The following is a 19567-nucleotide window of genomic DNA, read 5'->3' as shown; positions in this document are numbered from 1 at the left end:
CTGATTACACTGCATGCTATTTCAACCATTTATCCAATACTGTTGATAACTATTTAAACCATTTGTTAAGGCTTAACTGCTAAGGCTTGTTAAGTAGTTTTTATGCTCTCTCGATCACAACACAATTGAGGTGTCACAGCAGACACAATATGTGGATATGCATTTTTCTTCATTAGATCATAATTTCTATTTTGTCAAATTAGTTGAGCCACTGTATACTTTTTCCTGTACCCACTGGCAGCTGCAGAAGTAACCCCTGTGGTACAAGTGCCCCTGGTTGGGAAGCACTTTGCTGTAATATACAATTAGCATGAATGTATTTTAAAATACAGTAGAAGCAGTGTAGAACATGTAATTGGAACAGTTGTCATATATAAATCTTATAACTTTCATTCCTTGAAAGTCGTTCTTTGTGTTTTTTTTCCCTCAAATTCTTACCTGTGGTCTCATGTGTTCTCATGGACTCTCGGTCTTTCTACAGGGTCCGCAGCAGGGAATGCTGGAGGGTGACTTTGCCCTTTGCATCAGCCTGTACCATGGCTACGAGCTGCTGATGCAGATGGGGCTCAGATCGCTCTTCTTTTACATCCAGGGAATCATGGACGGATCCAGAGGTTGGTCGCGTCACCTCCAAGCTTTCAGTGTATTTCGTTGTACTTTATCTGCAGGAAAAGGCTGTGCTGAATGACAGAACATTTCTTCCTCACATGCTTCCATATTTCAGTTGAAATCCCTAAACAGCCTTTCATACCCCACATTGACTGTCAGTGCCTGTATGTGTATGAGCACTTAGTAACCTGTAATGTCTGTGTATGGCTTGTAAAACTCTATGCTTTATTTGGTTCAGAGATGTCCAGGGCCAGGAATGAGCTGCAGAGGACTCCCACCTTCATGGATCTTTACCATGAGATGGAGGCAATGTTTGTGAAGCCATCTGCTGGTATCTGAGCGCTCATTCATACCACATTAGTCACATTTTTGAGCCTTTCTTATATAGTTGGATGAGGCATTTTTTAATTTGGTTTGTGTGGCTATTTGGCTACAATTTCTCTCCAATTTAGAAACAAAATGTCCCAATTACATACATGCAGAATACAGAGCTCATATTAATTAACATCTTCTATGGTTAATACTTCTAGGTCCAGATGAGCCATTCATTTACAGTCACCCAAAACTGGAGAAACTGGAAGAGGTGGTGCTGCAGCACTTCCAAATGTGGGCTGAGCGCTCAGCACACAATGATGGTAAGTTATTTTTTTCATAGCAGTGGTGCTCTATGACTCACACATGCAATGACTATTCTGAGTTAACACTGCAACTAAACTAACTAAAGTGAAGAGAAAGCATCTATCATTGCATTAAAGTAGTTTAAAGGTGTTGCTACGCTTACATGGAGCAAAAACCACAATAATTTTGGATGAGGGTATGTTTACACTTAGTATATTAATTTTGAGAGGATCACAGAGCAAAGCATTCCAGTGTCTGAATCCAACAGGCATACTGTATGTTAAGGTACCGTAAGAAATCAGCTAACGCTCACTGAGGCGGTTTTTAATCAGTCTGTTTCTCTCCCGTCTCACTGATGTCTGGGTTCAGGTCCGCAGGAAGTAAGCACGCGTGTGATGATCTTTTCATCGTTCCGTGAGAGCGTACAAGAGATTGCAGCAATGCTGACCCACCATGCTCCTCTGATAAAAGTCATGACCTTCATGGGCCAAGCCTCAGCAGGGAAGGGAGTCAAAGGCTTCACCCAAAAGGAGCAACTGGAGGTAGAGACTAAATGCCTCTGTTTTTTTAGATCAGGGGCAGTAAGGTGGGGAATGTATAGTGAATTAAGAAATAAAAAACTTATGGTAGTACAATTCTCAAGAACAAGTTATTTGAAAGCCTACATTGAGCTAAATATTTGGCTGGATGAACTACATATTTCCCTGAGAACATATGGATGAGAGAAATATGAATATAATAGTTGTATACCCAGTCTACCCCTCACTGTCCATCTGAGGATTAAAATTAAACGTTTTCCTTTCAGTTGAATGGTCTCATTTGCGATACTATTGAACTGTATCATGTAAAATAGACAAAAAACATCTATGTCTGCTGTTGCACTGATGTCACTGCAGGTTGCCTAGCACTGTCATTATTCTGCAGAAAGTCAATGCCATTTCTTCTTCTTAGATAATGCAGGAATAACACTTAGACATGAATGTCATTTACTACAAATAGACCAGATCCTTGACATATTATATAAGGGCCATGCTTTTGGAACATTTCAATTCAATTTTTATTTTCAATTCAATTTTATTTGTATAGCCCAATATCACAACAGAGTGTCTCATAGTGCTTTACAAAGTTCACTGAAATAAACAAGTGTAAGCCAACAAACAATCTAATAAAGAGTCCAGCAGTCGATGAGGCCAATGGATCAGTCTGGTGGATCTGTCCGAGGCATCACCTGCCCTTTATGACCCTCCTTCTTCGGGAAGGAAAAACTCAAAAAACCCAGTGGGAAAAGAGAAACCTCTGGGAGCACCACAGTGAAGGAGAGATCCAGCTCCCAAGGACGGACAGGCTGTAGCCTAGGACAGACGCACATCCATTGGCTGGTGGAGAACCACATCAGCGGGGCCAACATGTAGCTAGTACAGATACATATTTACTTAATACATTTACTACACAAACCAGTGGGTAGACACGTGACTTTAGGACGACAACATAAAATGGAAAGATTTAAATGCTTTTGCTGTTTCTAACTGTGTTTCTATGATTCACTTGTGTTGTAGGTGGTTCTCAAGTTCCGTCAGGGAGGCTTCAACACACTGGTGTCGACCTGTGTCGGGGAGGAGGGGCTGGATATCGGAGAGGTGGACCTCATTGTTTGCTTCGATGCACAGAAGAATCCCATTCGCCTGGTGCAGCGAATGGGACGTACCGGACGTAAGCGTCAGGGACGAATTGTTGTCATCCTGGCCGAGGGACGTGAGGAGAGGGTGAGTGTCTGAGTTGCATCTACGAGAGCACAACCAAATGAGCCATGGAGCCTCAAATGACGCTCTAGGAAATGTACACTTTCCACAGATCCACAAAACCATCTGTACCAAACTTTGTTTTCCTCAGACCTATAACCAGAGCCAGAGCAACAAACGCAGTGTGTACAAGTCCATTATCGGCAACAAAAACGGGTTCCACATGTACCCCAACAGTCCCCGCATGCTGCCCGAACGGGTGAACCCCACCCTGCATAAGATGCACATTACCAGTGGCCAGTTTGACCATCAGGAGAGCAGCAGGCGGTCCGTCAGGGGTCGGCGGTCCCACTCTAAGGGACGGGCCTCGCTCATCCACCCTCAAAACCTGAGTGAGTGATGAGGCAGTAGCAGATTTTGGCAATGCTTCTTTTAGTGGAGAAACTGGACATGGCTTTCTGAGTTTGTGTGTGTCCATTGTGGTAGATGGGCAGGACAGAGCGACGTCGGATGGGTTTCTGACCAGTGCTGAATATTCCCACTGGGCATCCACCATGAGGCTGCAGGAAGATGAAGCTCATCCAACCTTGAAACAATCTCACTTTATGTCTCTACCCAGTGAAACACCACCTCAGGTTTCTTTTCTCTTTTTCTCTTTGTTTGTTCCATTTGTTCTTCTGAAAAGACCCAGACGATGGAAGACAATGTAAATTAAGAAAAAGCCCATTTTGAGGCTAGCATAGCCATCCACGCCATGAAACCCACATGAAGTTGTCTGTTTATAAGACCGTTTGAATGATAAAATAAGAACAAATTAAATGATAATATCTTTTAATGAAACAGCCGTTTACATCTTGCATTAAGGCACATTGGAAATAGTGAAATTAAATTAAGACCATAGGGGGAAAAGTGACTTTTTTATAGTATTTAGATATTTAGAATGCCTATAGATCTTGAAATATTTTGGAGCCTTTTGACAGTGCATGAGGGCAGCCACTTAATTGGCTGTGAAACAAGTGGCTAAATCTTAAGGTCGCGGTTGTATAAATATGTAAAAAAAAGGCTTTTATCATTTTAAATTTATAATGTAATATGTGCAAGAACCTTGCTATATGTAAATGATTTATATTTTTAAGATGTCTTTTCATTTTCCCAAAGGACGAGGTTTCCAAAAGCGGACCGCCATCCAGAGAGCTGTCTTTGTGGGAATGGAGACACTGGCAGCACAAAGTGCTTCCTACCCACGCTGTTGATCATTCCACCCGCTGCCACCACTTCATCAAGGTGATGGAGCTCATAGACAGCATGAAAGAGGAAAATGAGGTGAGAGCAGGAACAACAACAAGATAATGTGTGATGTTATTGCCGTGTATTAATTCTGTGAGTATAAAGATAGAAGCTAATGATGTCCTACTCTGTGGCATTAAGAAAAATAAGTGAACTTGGGTCTTTATTGTGTCAACAGCTTAATAAGTTAATCATATATATACAGTGCTTAACAAATTTATTAGACCACCACCCAGTGTAAGGTGTTTGCCACCGCTGCCCTAAATTAACAGTATTGTTGTATGTTTCTGTAATGGTTAATCCACCAGTATGTGCAAGCTCTTTAATCAAAATGATGTATTTAATGCTACAATAGAATTATTGTTGTTATCCATTAATTTTAAAATTTTCTGTTTTACAAGAAAGCAGAAAAAAATAGTAAAGCACATTATCATTTTTTGATTGAGATGTCAGATTACAGTTATTTACTTGCATTCCTGAATAGAAAAATGTGTTTTAGTGGTTGTATGTTATTCATTATTATTATATGTTATTCAGTTTGAAATTCCTCACTCCTGTTCAAAGTGGTGAAGCGTAGGGAACTCACTGAGAAAGAAAGAGTCTGAATTAGAGCACTTCATGATGCTGGATGGTCTTTGATACAAATAGGGCAAGACATAAAGTGTTCTCACAGTGTGGTCAAGTATGCCTTGGACTCGATTGCAGAGACTGGTACTTACAAAATGCACAACATCGTGGTGCATCATGGAATCCCTTCTGGATTGAACCTGATTGGTCATGGGTTCATATACCAAGAAGACAATGACCCCAAGCATACTTCAAAGCTGTGCAGAGACTACTTGACCAAGAAAAGGAATCTGGAGTACTGGAACTGATGGACTGGCCAAATCAAAGTTTAGACTTGAATCCTATTGAACAGATGTGGGATTTATTGAATTCAAAGGTAGATCACACAAAAGTTTCATCCAAAGGAAGTCTCTGGGAACAGCTAGAAACTATTTGGAACTCAATAACAACTGTTGAAAAGTACATAAAAACAATGCAAACTGTTATCAGGAGGTCAGGAGGTCAGGTCAAGGAGGTCATACAAAATATTAAGATTTTTGGTTAATATATGTGAATAAGGACTATTTAGTTGTTCCAGTTTGTTATTTACCTAATAAATAACAATAACATTCTTAGTTTGAAACAAGTTTTTGACAGATTTCTAAAATATTTGTGTTTTCTTGTTTTTATGACAGGTGGTCTAATAAATTTGTTAAGCACTGTATATAAAACTAGTAATTACACATATTCACCAAATAATTAAACTTTCCTGTAAACTAGACTAACAGTTTTTTTTTAGTTTCTAGAAAGAGAGACAGTAGTCTGTGCTAATGCAGGAAAAGACCAGAGTTGAGAAATTCACCAAGCTGAAAGGGGTCAGCTGAGTTGCATGTGAACATACGATTGTGATTTGTGTTGAGGTACTACATTCATTGTTTTGACCCGGAAGGCAAATTCCTGGCATGATAAACAGGCTGCATGGTGAAATTGTGGTTAAACGACAACAAAGAAATTCATTTATATTCAACAGGATGTTACCAGGCTGCTCCTCCTCTTGTGTTTTTCCTCTTAAATTAGATAAAAAGCAGATTTTTTCTCCCTCACGAATAAAACTGCTGACAGAGCAAGACTAGATGTTTACAGCTTCAAAGTCTCTGAGCTCAGAGCTCATTTGTTTTTGCTGTCTGCTGACCTATTAGAAGCTTGGTCGACAGTCTTTGCTGCTAGTTGATAGAGATCTTGTTTTTCTGGTTGCTTGAATGGATCAGTTATATCATCAAGGTCATCCGATCTAACTACAACTACTCACACAACAGTTATCATGATGAAACTACAGAACGTCTCTTACAAATCGCAGTGCGTTGCCATGGTGTGGTTTAGTAAGCAATATCAGACACGAAATGTACCCTCAAGTCTCTCTCTCTCCTGCATTACTCTCTTCCTGACCTTCTTTACATTTGGCCAATCCCCTCCCATTAAACACTTTATCATTTCCAAATATCGGTTCTTAGAGTGTTCCAGGCTCCATCTCACCATCTGCTGTTTCACATTGTGCTTGTGCCATTGGTAAGACCTCTGAATTTGCCCAAATCCTTGAAATTGGGTCAGAGATTATGGTGAAATTGACTATTGACTGAACACACAAGTTGGCTCTTATTACCTTTTTTCCCCCTCTGTTGGTCTTGACCACACTTGGGAAGGAGAGAAATAGCCCACCTGTAAAAACCAAAATGAAAAAATCCAGGCCAAGATGGCATCTAAAGTCTCACATGGATGAATTCAGGTCATGGACTACCCAGCGAACAAAACAGAACTTCTCTTCAAACATTTGATTGTCCACAAATGTGACAAATGTTATAAACTTGAGCTCCAAGCAGTCTAGTGGCCCTGCCTGTTTTAGGGCAGATAGATACCCTGTATCTACCCTGCAGTTAATTGCCCGTGTTATTCAGTAAGTGGGTCTAATTGCTTTGACTGTATTACTTGGCTGTGTTTATCCAGGCACTTGTTCTTGGGGACTTCCAAGTAAAATCTCAGCAGGTGAGGCTGCATGCTAGCTTTATTTGATATACAGTAAATGATCTTATAATACTTAACTTAAAAGCACTCAGAGAGGATATACTGTACTTCCACTAAACAGCGTCGGAGGAAGTAGTCAAATATTTTACAGTGTAGCAAATTACAGTGTAGGAATATTCTGTTACATGTAAGTAATAATAATAAGTAAGTTCAGTATTATCATCAGTTCAAGTTTCAGTTTCAAGTCTACTATGCAGCAGGATTACCTCTCACAATGTTGTATTATTGTGCATAATGTATTACTGCTGATTGCATAACTGTGTAAGAGGGATTTTCATGATTTAGCTGGTGGAGGTGAAGCTGCTATTAATTACTTAATAAACACTTAGCGTGTAACAATTTAATGCTGAAAAATGGATCTGGATCTTCCTCCACAAAAGAATTCATAGTTAAATTTCCCACTAAAGGAAATGTGTTTTCAATTTCTGAAATACAGACAAACAAAACCTCCTTGAAAGATGTAATTACTTTATAATTTATTCAGTGATTCAGTTTCCAAGCACTGTTGCTTCACAGCAAGAAGGTTCCAGGTTTGAATCCAGGTCTGAACCCGGGGTCTTTCTGTGTGGAGTTTGTGTGTTCTGTCCGTGCTTGCGTGGGTTTTCTCTGGGTACTCCGGCTTCCTCCCACAATCCAAAGACATGCAGGTTAGGTTAATTGATGACTCTAAAAATTGCCCGTAGGTGTGAGTGTGCGTGTTCTGTGTGTTGGCCCTGTGATTGGCTAGCGACCAGTCCAGGGTGTACCCCGCCTCTCGCCCATAGTCAGCTGGGATTGGCTCCAGCCCCCCCCCGCGACCCTGATGGATAAGTGGTATAGAAAATGGATGGATGGATGGATTCAGTTTCCAGAAAAATACTATTTTTTTTAGATATTTATTAGATATACAATATTTATATTGTTTATTATTTATTTCAGCTTCTTTTTATCCATAAACATGTTTTTACTTAAAATACTTTAACAGTTCAAACAAGTCCACAAAACACTGCAGTGTCTTGTTGTTTTCCTTTAATTTGGCAAATCCAATATGTAACAATTTTATTTATTTTTTAATATATTTTAATGAGCATTAATTCTCTATTTAGTGATGGAGAATTTAATTTGTTACAGCCCACATACTGTAGACATCCACTCTTTGTGCAAACAGACGTGTTTTCATTAACAGACAAGCAGCCTCTCCCAGCTTCGTTCTACACTCATCTTCATTCTGGGAGGAATAACATTAGGCTTACTTCTTTGGCCTCATTTTTTGAGAGGCCCCCTGACCCTTTGCTCCAGAAACATCAGGAGGAGAACCAAAACAGAAATAAATGAAAGACCAAAACTCTGTTTTTCCTGTAAATCTTCCCCACACGTATCCTCCTCCCCTTAACAACCCCACACTCTAGAAGCCATTAATCTCATTTGATGCCATTTTCTGCCTGGGTGAGTTCAAAACCATGCTGTTTTTCATTGCCTCTTTGTTTTTATGACCGGGAGACGCAGGGCAGGCCTCCCCTCCTGTGATTATGTAATGGTTCTCTGAACCATTACATAAATCCAGGAAGCTGGAAGTAGGTCGGGCTGTGACGACCTACATCTATAGCATACCCGGCTGTGTAGGGGAGTTAAAACAACAGATGCCACAAAGATAAAAGAAAACAAAGAACTAACTGGTTTGAAAAGAATTAAAGAGACACTACAAAATGGACTTCAAATTTACAAGTTGATAATTCACCTTTAATGATTATTTGCATGTATGGTTGATAGTTCATGTAGCATGTAACTGCTTAAGTTTGATTGTGCTCGAGTTGTTTACAGTGCCAGTATCACGAGTACGAGTCCTTCTTACATTTAATATGCCATTTTGCATTCATGTAAACAAAGACAGGGTTTATTATACACACAGCATTGCATTTCTGTGGCCTTCCCGCACACGTTGAATTTATGTCTCACATTTCATCCTTGCTTTTGAACATTTTCAAGCTTGACATTGTTGCACGTCTGGCTGACGTGAGAAGCAGCTTTTTAAAAGCTGTGTGCTCTTTCTCTGCCTTCCAATCATCCTTTTATTTTAGACTTATTCAGATTTACTGCTTCTTTAGTATCATATTGGGGCCAAAAGATTTATGTGCAAATTCATGTTGCTTGCAGCCAATAACCTCAGCTGTTTCTACTTTGCTGCAGCTTCATAACAAGTCTTGCCAAAATCTCGTTAATCAATAAAGTTCGCAGTATTCGCAGTTGAGGGTCATTGGAATCAGGGCAGCTGGTGTGGATCGGTCGATCAGCGGCTACGTATTTCAGGACAACGCAGCTCCAGCTGCAGCATGGCTACAGACAAAGTCACGCAGACAGATTAATACGGATGATGTATTCTTTGTGCGTGTTAATGAGCATCAAATTTGTATGATTATTGTAGTCCAATGAGATAATCAACAGAGAGGAGTTTCCACGCAACAGAACCAAAAGAAACCCTCTGACCCTTTCAGCTTTTGCAGCTCGCTCTCTCTCTGTCCTCGTCATCAAGTTTATTTCGGTCTGTGGCATCTCTAGATCTAGAGTCTTAATCTGATCATTAATTAATTGTGTGCCAGGGGTTAGGGATAATCCTGTGTGAATCAGGTAAAGTGTGTCGAGAGAGGATGGTAGAACTCACTGACAACAAGACATTAAATTTACCTTGAAGAGAGGACGAACCTGATGATGCATTCCCTCTATGCCTAGAGCGACTACATCGTTGAATACCTAAAAGCCTCTGCTGTTGTGATGGTTAAAGGACATGCTGCGGCCTTGGCCACTGTATAAAGCCAACAGCTTTGAGCAAAGCTTTGTCTGAGGGATACAGGAGTTTGAAGGATTTATATGAAATAGATAACCTGAAAAATAACCTATTTATTTTTATTCATTTCTCAGATTTAGTATTCTTGAACATCATACCATATGGATACTGTCCATACTGGATTAAACGTCAGCTGGAGCACGCGATTTTGATGTTTACATTCTACCTAATATCATATACCTAATGTCACCACTTTACTACTACTATTTTAGCCCTGTTTCACATGTTTTAGCCCAGTGTTTAGTCGGTTTTCAGAGGAGAACCCTGCAAACTGCTCCAGAGCAAAGCCAGCAAGCCCTAGACTTAAGGTGGGGTCATCCCACTTTGGAATATGCCACGATTTTTAAAGGGATGATTCAAATCTAAACAGAATGATATCTTTAATTAGGATCAGCTAAGAAAACACAACATCCTGATTTTTCTTTTCATCTAGAAGTCAACCTTTTCAAATTTATATGAGAGTAAGACACTGATTTTACATGGACATTAATTATTCAGTTATTATTATTCATTAATTGGATGAATAAAATGGAATTTATAAAGCCATTTCAAATTTATTTTGCATCTTATTCCATTTAACAATGTGCTTTTCCTTCTAAAAACTAATCAAATACAAATTAGATATTCTAACAACTGTGAGCAAGGAAGTCTCTTGTCTCACTCTACTTAATCTGCCATAATATGAGCATTACTGAATCAATATGGACTGGACTGGTGTGAGTTACAGTGACTTCTATATGAAATATAATGTTAAGAAGTTCAATCTTCCTTCAGATTTGTTGTAACATGAATCAGATCTACCAACAAGGTTAATAGAGCCCTGGAAGCTGACTAAAAAGCTCCTATCAGCATGACTTTTTTCAGCAAGAAAGTACCATTGAAATATCTGCTTTGTAATCATTTCAGAAATGTAAATAGATTATTGACATAGACATTTTTTTCTGTGGAAAGCCTTGCCTATCTAAAATATTCCGCCTTCATTGTGACCTGCTGGGTGTTAATCACAGCTCTCATGCGCTCACTGCAAGCTGTTCTGTGTTGTTCTCCAGGTTTGTTTGCCAAATTAAAGGATTAAGGAACTCCACAGTGTGTACAAATAATTATTCAGGTGGTGATTATTATTCTTTCATTGCTTATCACAGAGTCAGTCGTCACTTTTGCTTCTCAAGATGTCAAAGAACGACGTAAGACATGTTTTAAAGTGAAGTCCCAGACTCACCTTAACCTTCAAACACATCATTCACTAAACCATCCACCTGCTACGTGTTTAACATTTCAAAAGCGTCCTTCATGTAAGTAATCTGGCAAACAAACTTATCAGGACCGCAATAGCGTGCTGATTAGGTGTGAATGAACAATAAACACCACTGATGACACGACACCCTTCATACTGGTGCCAGGTCACAAATTAGAAACCTGCCGCTCAAGTATCAGAAGTCAGGTCATGCCACACAATGAGAAACTGAAAAACCACCTGATGACACCAGTTCAACTGCACAATTAAGAGAAACACACCCACACACTAATAAACATTAGATCAAAGAGGACTTTGACGATCGTCTGCCAATTCTGCCACCATGAGGTTGACATTTCTGGGTCGATCGCCTTGAAATTTGCTTCAAACATTAATGGTCCCATCAGGATGAATTGTGATCACTTTGTTGATTGTTTCCTTCTGCACCAACGTCAGATCAAAATTTTATAGAATACTTTGGTTTACAACCAAATACCTGGAAAACTAACATTCCCATCAGCCACAGCTTTACTTTAAGTTAAGCATTCATTACCTTAACTAACTGATCTTAGTGTATTCTCACAGAGTGAGAACACCACTGTAGACCCCAAGTCTTATTTGAATTTTAGGGAATATCATGCTGAGCATTTTTCTGCCTTGGTTGTTTTTTCCCTAATTTAAGAAAACCAGAAAACAAAATGAGAATACACATTAGTAAAAAAGCAGTTTACAAAGATGTTATGAAGTGGTGGTACAGATTCTTTTGCAGTTCCAGTAGAAAAGCTGGTGCTTTTTTGTGCTTTTTTTACTTAGTGCTGAGTATGAAGAGTTATTCAATTTGATGAAGACACACCAGCCAATACATGCATATTTAGGCCAATCTAGTTGAAAGAATGTTTTATTAAAAGAAAACAGCAGTTTCTCAGCTACTGCTTTGACCCTAAATTTAATAGGTGGTTTTGCGGGCAGCTGACACGATATAGTACTTCTACACATAGTGACCTTTAAGTGTGATGACACAGCAGGGTCTTACCTGCTCCCTCAGGATCGAAAGTATGGCCTATCTGGCCTGTCTAAGTGGTATACGTGAGGCTTAGTCATCTGCACTGATGCACAGTTTTATAATGATGGAAACAGGGACTTCATCATGTGAGCTATGACCAATGTCCTCATGGTAAGAAAGTCTTTTATGTACATTATTGTTTCCCATTATTTACAACACCTGGGGCCATTTGCTGCCATTCAAATCATTCCCACTCTAATGAGTGTGATCTATTTTATGTTTCCCTCTTTCCTGGAAAAAAAAAACAGTATTTTGCCATCTTGTTCTCTTTTTTCTGTTCACTGAGCATCTTCATCCTGCTGGCCACAGGTTCGATGGCACCCTGCCGGCCCAAGCAGGATAGCACTCTAGATGAATCACTTCCGCATCATATGGTTTTGCACACTTGACAGGTGCTGAATGATTGTGATGTGTGAAAGGAGATGGAGAGATGGAAAGATGTTCCAATTTTGGGCAGATTTATAGTGATATTTTTCTTTAAAGTCATTGTGCTGGGGAACGAATGCGACAAGATGCTCCCTTGTTTGTCTTCTTAGATGCCTTATAGAAACAAGTAAATGTTAAATAACGTTATATGAAAATGTAATTAATGTTACCTCGGATTTTTGCATGTGCTACATATGTAGCTACCAAGTGACATCATTCATATGACACTTTCCAATTACATTGGTGAATTGGCCGCCCTGATGGTCACATGTCGTAAAAGCGTTGGCGAGTCCAGAGGCTGATTACAGCTCCCCATTCTTGGTTCTCCTGCTGAGGGATCTTTTCTTACACAACTTTTCTATGTATTTTTGTTTGTTTGTGTTCAGGGGGAGTGTTGTTACGAACAGGCGCTTGTGCCTTACCTCCACAAAGCGGATGGCCATGTGAAGAACAGACAGAAAACACAGAAGAGTGCAAAAACCTGCACTAAAACAACCAACTGCAAACCCAAACAGTCCCACTCAGCGTTGTCCGATCTGGAATGCATCAACGAGGAAGCAGAAAAGGGAAATGCACGGTTAACAAGTTTAGTTTCTGCACTGGCTGTGACAAAACAAAGACTTCCTGTTGAACATACTGATGACATCACAGATCACCCAGGACCCGAGGCAGTTTGTCCTCTTCCCTCAAACAATGACTGTCCAGAAGCTGACATGGATGATGACTGTGTCATTATTAACGTGGATGTCATAAAGTCACAGCACACGGTTGTTGAGCCCGTAAATTTAGACAAACTGCCACAGCCAATTACAAAAATCGATGACGATGAAGATGTAGAACTTGAAGCCATGTTCTATCTTCCTAAATGGGATTCAACACCTCCATCTTCCACTGCTAAACTCCCCCCACAGAGAGATCAGAGTCAGAAGGTCATCCTGGCTAATGTGGCGGAGCTCCTGTCCCGATCTCCACCGCCACTGACTGAAGATTTAGATATCAACATGGCTGCTCCAACACATCCTCCTTCTCCTCAGTGGCCTCATCAGCCATTCCTGGTCAGCTTTACCCTGGATGTGGACGACAATGGTCATGATGGGGATGATGAAGTAATGATGAGTGACGGTGACAATGCCTCCGTAAGTGCGGACTCAGACGAGCCTCCTGTGCGTAAAGAGGACAGTAAAATCTATCATGATCGGCCTTGTCAGGAGCAGCAGCAGAGCACGAGCAGGGACAGCGTAGCAGCACACAGTCCCACCTGGGATGAGGTTTTTGAGGAAGAAGCGCATGATAATCATGATATTAGAGATAACAGCATGGAAACAGATGATGAGATTTACAAGGAGGAACAGGTTGGCAAGGAAGCTGAAAAGGAAATAAAAAGTAAGAATGATCGTGTGACAGAGGAAAAAGAAAGTTGTTTGGATGATGTGAGGAATGAGAAAATGCCAGACTTGGCAGTTGATAGTATAAAAGACAACTGGGACTCTCAGATGGACAAAAGCATGGATCTGTTTGAGGATGACGAAGCCTTCCTGCAGATGACCATCCCAGACATCTCCACTCCTGGTGTCACAACCAAGACATCCCCTACTGCCAGAGACATTGCCAGTAGCACAAAAAAGATGTCTAATGCCTCACAAATGCACACCCCCAAAAACCCATGTAGCACTCCACACACAGCAAACAGCACACCTAGACTAAATACAGCGCACACAGATGATTCAATATGCACAAAGCACGTAACTCATACTCCGTGTGCCAAGCTGACAACTCGGGAAACAAATATACATAACACTACAGAGACGAAACGTAATGCACAAACAGCAGAAACGAGTAATTCAGTGAATGACAAGGCAATTACAGCTCACTGTCAATCTCCCTCAATGCAACAGAATTCATTTGACAGCTCCCATGATTACTTCTCTGTCAACTTTGACCTTGGCTATTCTCTGGAGGACTCTGAGGAAGAGGAAGGAGATGATGTTCCTGTCCCATGTATGTTAACCTCTTCACAGCCTAAAAAGAAGGCCGCCTCTAACTCCTCCACTCCCTGTAACAACTTCCATAGGCCGAGAATGCCCCTAGAGTCCAGTGAATCCAGATTATCTACGCCACAAATGCTGCCCGAGCATAGGAAGAGAGAAATGTCCTCTCTTCTGGCTTCACCTTTAACGTCTAAAGGTGGTGCGCTCCCATCTCCAATTGTGTCACCAGGAGTTAGACGGATCCTCGTGCCTAGTTACACTGAGCCTGGCACCCCATCTTTACTCTCCAGATTAAAGAGGAGACGACTGGAGGGTGACACCCCTGAGGCCGAGAGAGTGTTGGGTGTGGACAGCAGCTCACGTCAGAAATCTGTTTGTATGGCTGACTCACCTCCTCATCCAGGTTTGTTTACCCCTGAAGAAACTCTATTGGTTTGCTTTGTTTTGAACCTGCTGTAGAGATCTCTGCATGTGTCTGTGTCTCACTTTCTTTCCCAGTGGAGTGCAACAGCGACAGCGAGGATGAAGTTGTGGTTCATAAAAGAAGACATCAGAACAAAGTCAACCCATTGTCGTCCCCTGAAGTGGTGAGGAAGTCCTGCAACTAATGATAACTTATTACTCTGATCCGCTGATTGTTCTCTCGATTAATCATTTGGTCTGACAAATTGTACCATCTTCAGATCCCATAGTAACATTTTCAAATGCCAAAGATATTCACTTAACTATCACACAACTATGAAAACCAGGAAATACACTATATATGAATGGACTCACACAGTTAATCTAGTGTGTGTGTGTATGCATTACAAATACACAGTAAAAACAAATCATGTTATTGTGCAAAACAACAGCTTTGACAGAAGATATCTGATTCAGACGGCTCGGGATGCTTCTGTCCATCATTTTCTAGCTACCTGCAGTTGTCGTGGCAACCAGCTTGCAAGAAGCGTCTTCAGCCCTTGAAACATCTTAGCAAAACATATTACGACAACAAGCATGAAATTTGTTTAAAGGTAATGTGTACAGACAGAGAGACTGTGTGTGAAATGTTACATGTTCTGCCTCTGCTAGTCAAAGATCTCCAGTGATGTGGACTCCCCGGTGGTCGTGCAAAGGAAACGTGCAGCTGCACTTAATACTGTAAGATTTGCCACACGGTTCAACCTATTCAGCACAGCACAGCAAACACTTGCATTACTTATAATAATTTCCTTCATATCTAACGGTTTGATAACATGCAGCATCGTAAACCATTAAGTGTATTTGATTAATTTGTTCTCCTTGTTTGCCTGCAGTCTGATGAAATGGAGGGTGAAGCTGTCTCTGATGATGATTTCCAGAATGAGTCTGTGTTCACACGCAGGACCACAGCAGCTGAGAGGCAACAGGTCCAACAGGGCAAAGCCGAGGTCTGTGTGGCAGCAGGTGTTTCTGCAGGATGCCGTGATATGAATTTGAATTACATCATTAATTTCTCATGTTCTCATATCACAGCATGGCTCCTGTGTAGATATAAACACAGCTCTGGTTGTTGTTTGTCTTTTGCTCTTGTAAGAATTAGAATGTGTGTGACTTATTGTACTTATTGTATAACTACAGGGTTGCCAATGCAGTAACTTGAATGTACTGCTGCTATATTTAGCCGCCAGCTGATGTTTGTCTCTTTCAAAATACAATCATAACACATTTCAGATCCATTTAACTGTTGCCCAAAATGTGACACCTTCCTCTCTACATAAAAATCCCAAGTCTTTAGATATCTGACAGCTGCATGACACCTTCAGCATGTGTCAACCATGACATTTTCCATCATTCCTTTCTCAGCGCGCCACACGTCGGAAAGGGCGCCAGTTCCTTGATGAAGAGGCAGAGCTGTCGGAGGAGGAGGCCGATGTGTCATCTGATGAAGAGGATGGAGACGAACAGAACCAGTCTCTTGACGGCTTTGTGGTCGACAACACACACCTTTCACAAGGACTTAATGGTACAACACCGTGGTTATTCCAAGAAATGTGATCTTGTTGTACCTTCTACCTGTAGTCATAGTTCAAATCTAATTCACTGAACTGAAGTGGTTTCATTCATTCATTCAAACATTTACACTTGGGCGTCCTGTCTGCTCTCTATATCAGACTCTGAGATGCACGGTGTTTATCTGAAGTCGGTGAGAAGCCCTGCAGTCCAGGGCAAGTTCAAAATGTCCTACAGAAATCATCACAACATGGACATATTTTCCCAGGTATACTCTATGTTTCAGTTTCAGCTTTTCTTTTCTCAATGCACATAAAAGACAAAGAAACAAAATACTGTAGTTTAATAAACTTTTAGTCCAAATAATGACTCTGGTTCCTGATCTTTGGTCACAGGTGCCTGAGATGGATGAAACCTATGGAGAGGACAGCTTTGTGGTGGGCAGTGAGGTGGAAGAGGCTGAGAGCAGCGAGGAAGAGGCTGCCGACATTGAACTTATGCCCGAGGACTCGTATGTGGACGGAAAGAGGCAGTATGCCACCAGACGGCGTGTTTTCCTGCACAAGGCCAGAACAAGAGCCGGAGCTGGCGCTAAGCCCACAGCTGAGTCCGCACCAGATCAGGTAGCAGGGGTGAAGACCAAGCGCTCGCGTGTCATACGCATTAATGATTCCAGTGAGGAGGAGATAGAGGAAGTTGGCGAAGAGAGAAATGCTGCTGTCCCCTTGTGGCCAAAGGCAGTGCAGCCGGAGCCCAGCAGGCTTGAGCAGCAGCAGAAAGCCCCCTCCACTTCCTCGTCAACCATAGCATCCAAGGTTGCGTTGCTCAGCAAGGTACAGAGAGGCTCGGCAACTGAGGACCAGCAAAATGAGAGGTGAGGGGAAGTTCTCATATGGCAGCACACAATCATCATCATCAATCATCAGCCACTAGAGCGTTGTGTTCTTTGTCTCACAGGTGTCGGCAGAGGTTAGAAATTCAGCATTTGCTCTCTGATGAACTCGACTTTGTAGAGTCAGAGTTGCCGTTGCCCTCCAAGTGTCAACCCCAGGTACGAGCAAGCAAGGTGACATATACACACCTGCCCATGGAGCACTCAGTATACATGCCCAGTAAAACCTACAACTTTCCTTTGTCCAGACACTCCCTGCCACCTCCTCAGTGCCTCAGGAGTCCACTGCACAGGACTCATCAGTCAGAGAGTCTCCTGCTGCTCCACCTGGACCCGTTTGCATTCTGGTGGACAGTCGCTGCATCAGCAGTGGAGTAGAGCTGATGGCCAGCCTGCGTCAGCGCCACGCGGCCACCGCCCACGTTTGCTCACTGGACGGCAGCTACTTCATCGTCAGCAACCGCATGGCGGTTGAGAGGCACAGCCAATCAGATTTGGCCGCAATGCAGAACCGGAAGCGGTTGGCTGAAAGAGTGAACAGCTTGCAGGAACTGTTTGAGCGTGTTTGTCTGATAGTGGAGAAGGACCGAACCAAGCCAGGTCAGTGCGCCTGTTGATTCAATGACTTAACATTACACTGTTAGATGGTGAGTTACATGTCTCTGTTCTTTATGATTATTGTCACTGACACAGGTGAGACTTCACGCCCCTTTCAGCGAACACGTTACTATGACAGCACTTTGACAGCTCTGCTGCGTACCGGGGTGCGCTTGCTGTGGAGCAGTGGCGCTGAAGAGAGCGCCGGCTTGCTTGCAGACCTGGCACGACTGGAGCAGCGTAAAGGTCAGGGCATCGCCGTACCGCTGGAGGTCAAAGGGCAGCACAGGCAGCAGGCCCTGCAGCTGTACTTGAGCCTGCCCTCAGTCAACTACGTCCACGCCCTCAACATGAGTCACAACTTCACGTCAATTGCCCAACTCATAAACAGGTAAAGTGTGTGTGTGTGTGTGTGTGTATTGGGGTCATAGTTATCTAAAACTAAATTAACAATATTTTAGTTAACAAAATAAAATTAAATCCAGACCTTAGAAACAACAAAAACAAACCATATTGTGAGCTTACAAAACTAACTAAGATCAAATAAAGATATACAGGAAATGTCTTTGTCAACGTGGTCAAATGCGTCAACACAACAACCATGAGGGAGGATTTGTGCATGTTTATTAAGACTGATAAAACTCTAATAAATATTACTATATATATATATTTTTTTTTAATTTCTTTTTGCTTATCTTGCCCTGCCTCTGTTGCTGCTGTAACATGTGAATCAATAAAGTAAAGTCTAAGTCTAAAACTACAATAACTATGGTGTGTATATATATATTGTGGCAACAGATCACATTAGTCCTTCTTACCATTCCTGTTGATGCAGTGTAACACCTCCTCTCGACCCCTTCTGTTCCTCCTGCAGCTCCATTGAAGCCATACAGAAGGGAGGCTGTATGAGTCGACCCAGGGCGGAGGAGATCTACCGCTTCCTGCGCTACTCCTGTGACTCCTTCCTCATGAAGACATCAAAAGCAGGAACAAGCAGCTAGCAGCATGGGAGAGAAACACTGCAGGGGTACTACAATCTGAGATCTAGTCCTACCATTCATGCTTTTGTCCACCAATCTCACCAGGGACAAGAAGATGACAGTGCTTACAATAAAGTAACTCCACTATTTGATGTTTTTCTCAATTAAAAAAACAAAAAGCCTCAGGATGCTGGTTCAACCTTCCCGCACAGTAAATTGAAGGTGAACAGTCCGTAACTCAAAGTATGCTATATTGCACCACAGGTTTCTTGGTATAAGGCATAATATTTGTTTTATGCTGTATTTTTTAAAAATCATTTGGGTGAGAAGTGTTTTCCTTTAAGACTCGTGCACTGGCACTAATCCTGTGAAACTGTATTAAGGCAATACGGTGATCATAAGAACTCAATCAGTATTGGATTGTTATTTGAATAACTTATTGTTTTTGTCAAAATAATGGATACATTTATTTACAAGTCTACTCAATCTGAATAAACAGTGCTATTTTTGTACATTGTGCAAGGAAGTAGATTTGTGTTCCCCTTGAAATATTACCCATCTATAACCACTAGTGGTCAGTCTTTCACTTCTTTAACAGACTGGATAAGAACAAACTGGACTCATTTCAAACTCCTCATTCATTCTACTGGTTGTGGATCTCACTTAAGTGTTAAAATCATAAAATATCTGGCATATTGTGGGAATAGCTGTGCC

General features: G+C 41.4%; 1 protein-coding gene across 1 annotated transcript in view; it reads left to right on the top strand.

Moving 5' to 3' along the window:
* fancm (FA complementation group M) overlaps positions 1-19159 on the top strand; it is a 39067-nt gene extending 19908 nt beyond the window's left edge. The window contains exons 6-24 of the mRNA XM_070842696.1: positions 482-614; positions 848-940; positions 1140-1244; positions 1597-1769; positions 2784-2990; positions 3118-3358; positions 3453-3601; positions 4125-4289; positions 12809-14813; positions 14909-14997; positions 15485-15553; positions 15709-15822; positions 16238-16397; positions 16546-16652; positions 16780-17258; positions 17342-17435; positions 17525-17876; positions 17970-18264; positions 18748-19159. Of these exons, the coding sequence (XP_070698797.1) occupies positions 482-614; positions 848-940; positions 1140-1244; positions 1597-1769; positions 2784-2990; positions 3118-3358; positions 3453-3601; positions 4125-4289; positions 12809-14813; positions 14909-14997; positions 15485-15553; positions 15709-15822; positions 16238-16397; positions 16546-16652; positions 16780-17258; positions 17342-17435; positions 17525-17876; positions 17970-18264; positions 18748-18874 (5157 nt within the window). The 3' untranslated portion in view covers positions 18875-19159. The remainder of the gene's footprint in view (positions 1-481; positions 615-847; positions 941-1139; positions 1245-1596; positions 1770-2783; positions 2991-3117; positions 3359-3452; positions 3602-4124; positions 4290-12808; positions 14814-14908; positions 14998-15484; positions 15554-15708; positions 15823-16237; positions 16398-16545; positions 16653-16779; positions 17259-17341; positions 17436-17524; positions 17877-17969; positions 18265-18747) is intronic.
* The last annotated feature ends 408 nt before the right edge of the window (positions 19160-19567 follow it).

Source organism: Pempheris klunzingeri, chromosome 13, assembly GCF_042242105.1.
Source record: "Pempheris klunzingeri isolate RE-2024b chromosome 13, fPemKlu1.hap1, whole genome shotgun sequence".
NCBI lineage: Eukaryota > Metazoa > Chordata > Actinopteri > Acropomatiformes > Pempheridae > Pempheris > Pempheris klunzingeri.
The sequence above is the reverse complement of the archived record's forward strand: the minus strand, read 5'-3'. Positions and strand labels throughout refer to the sequence as shown.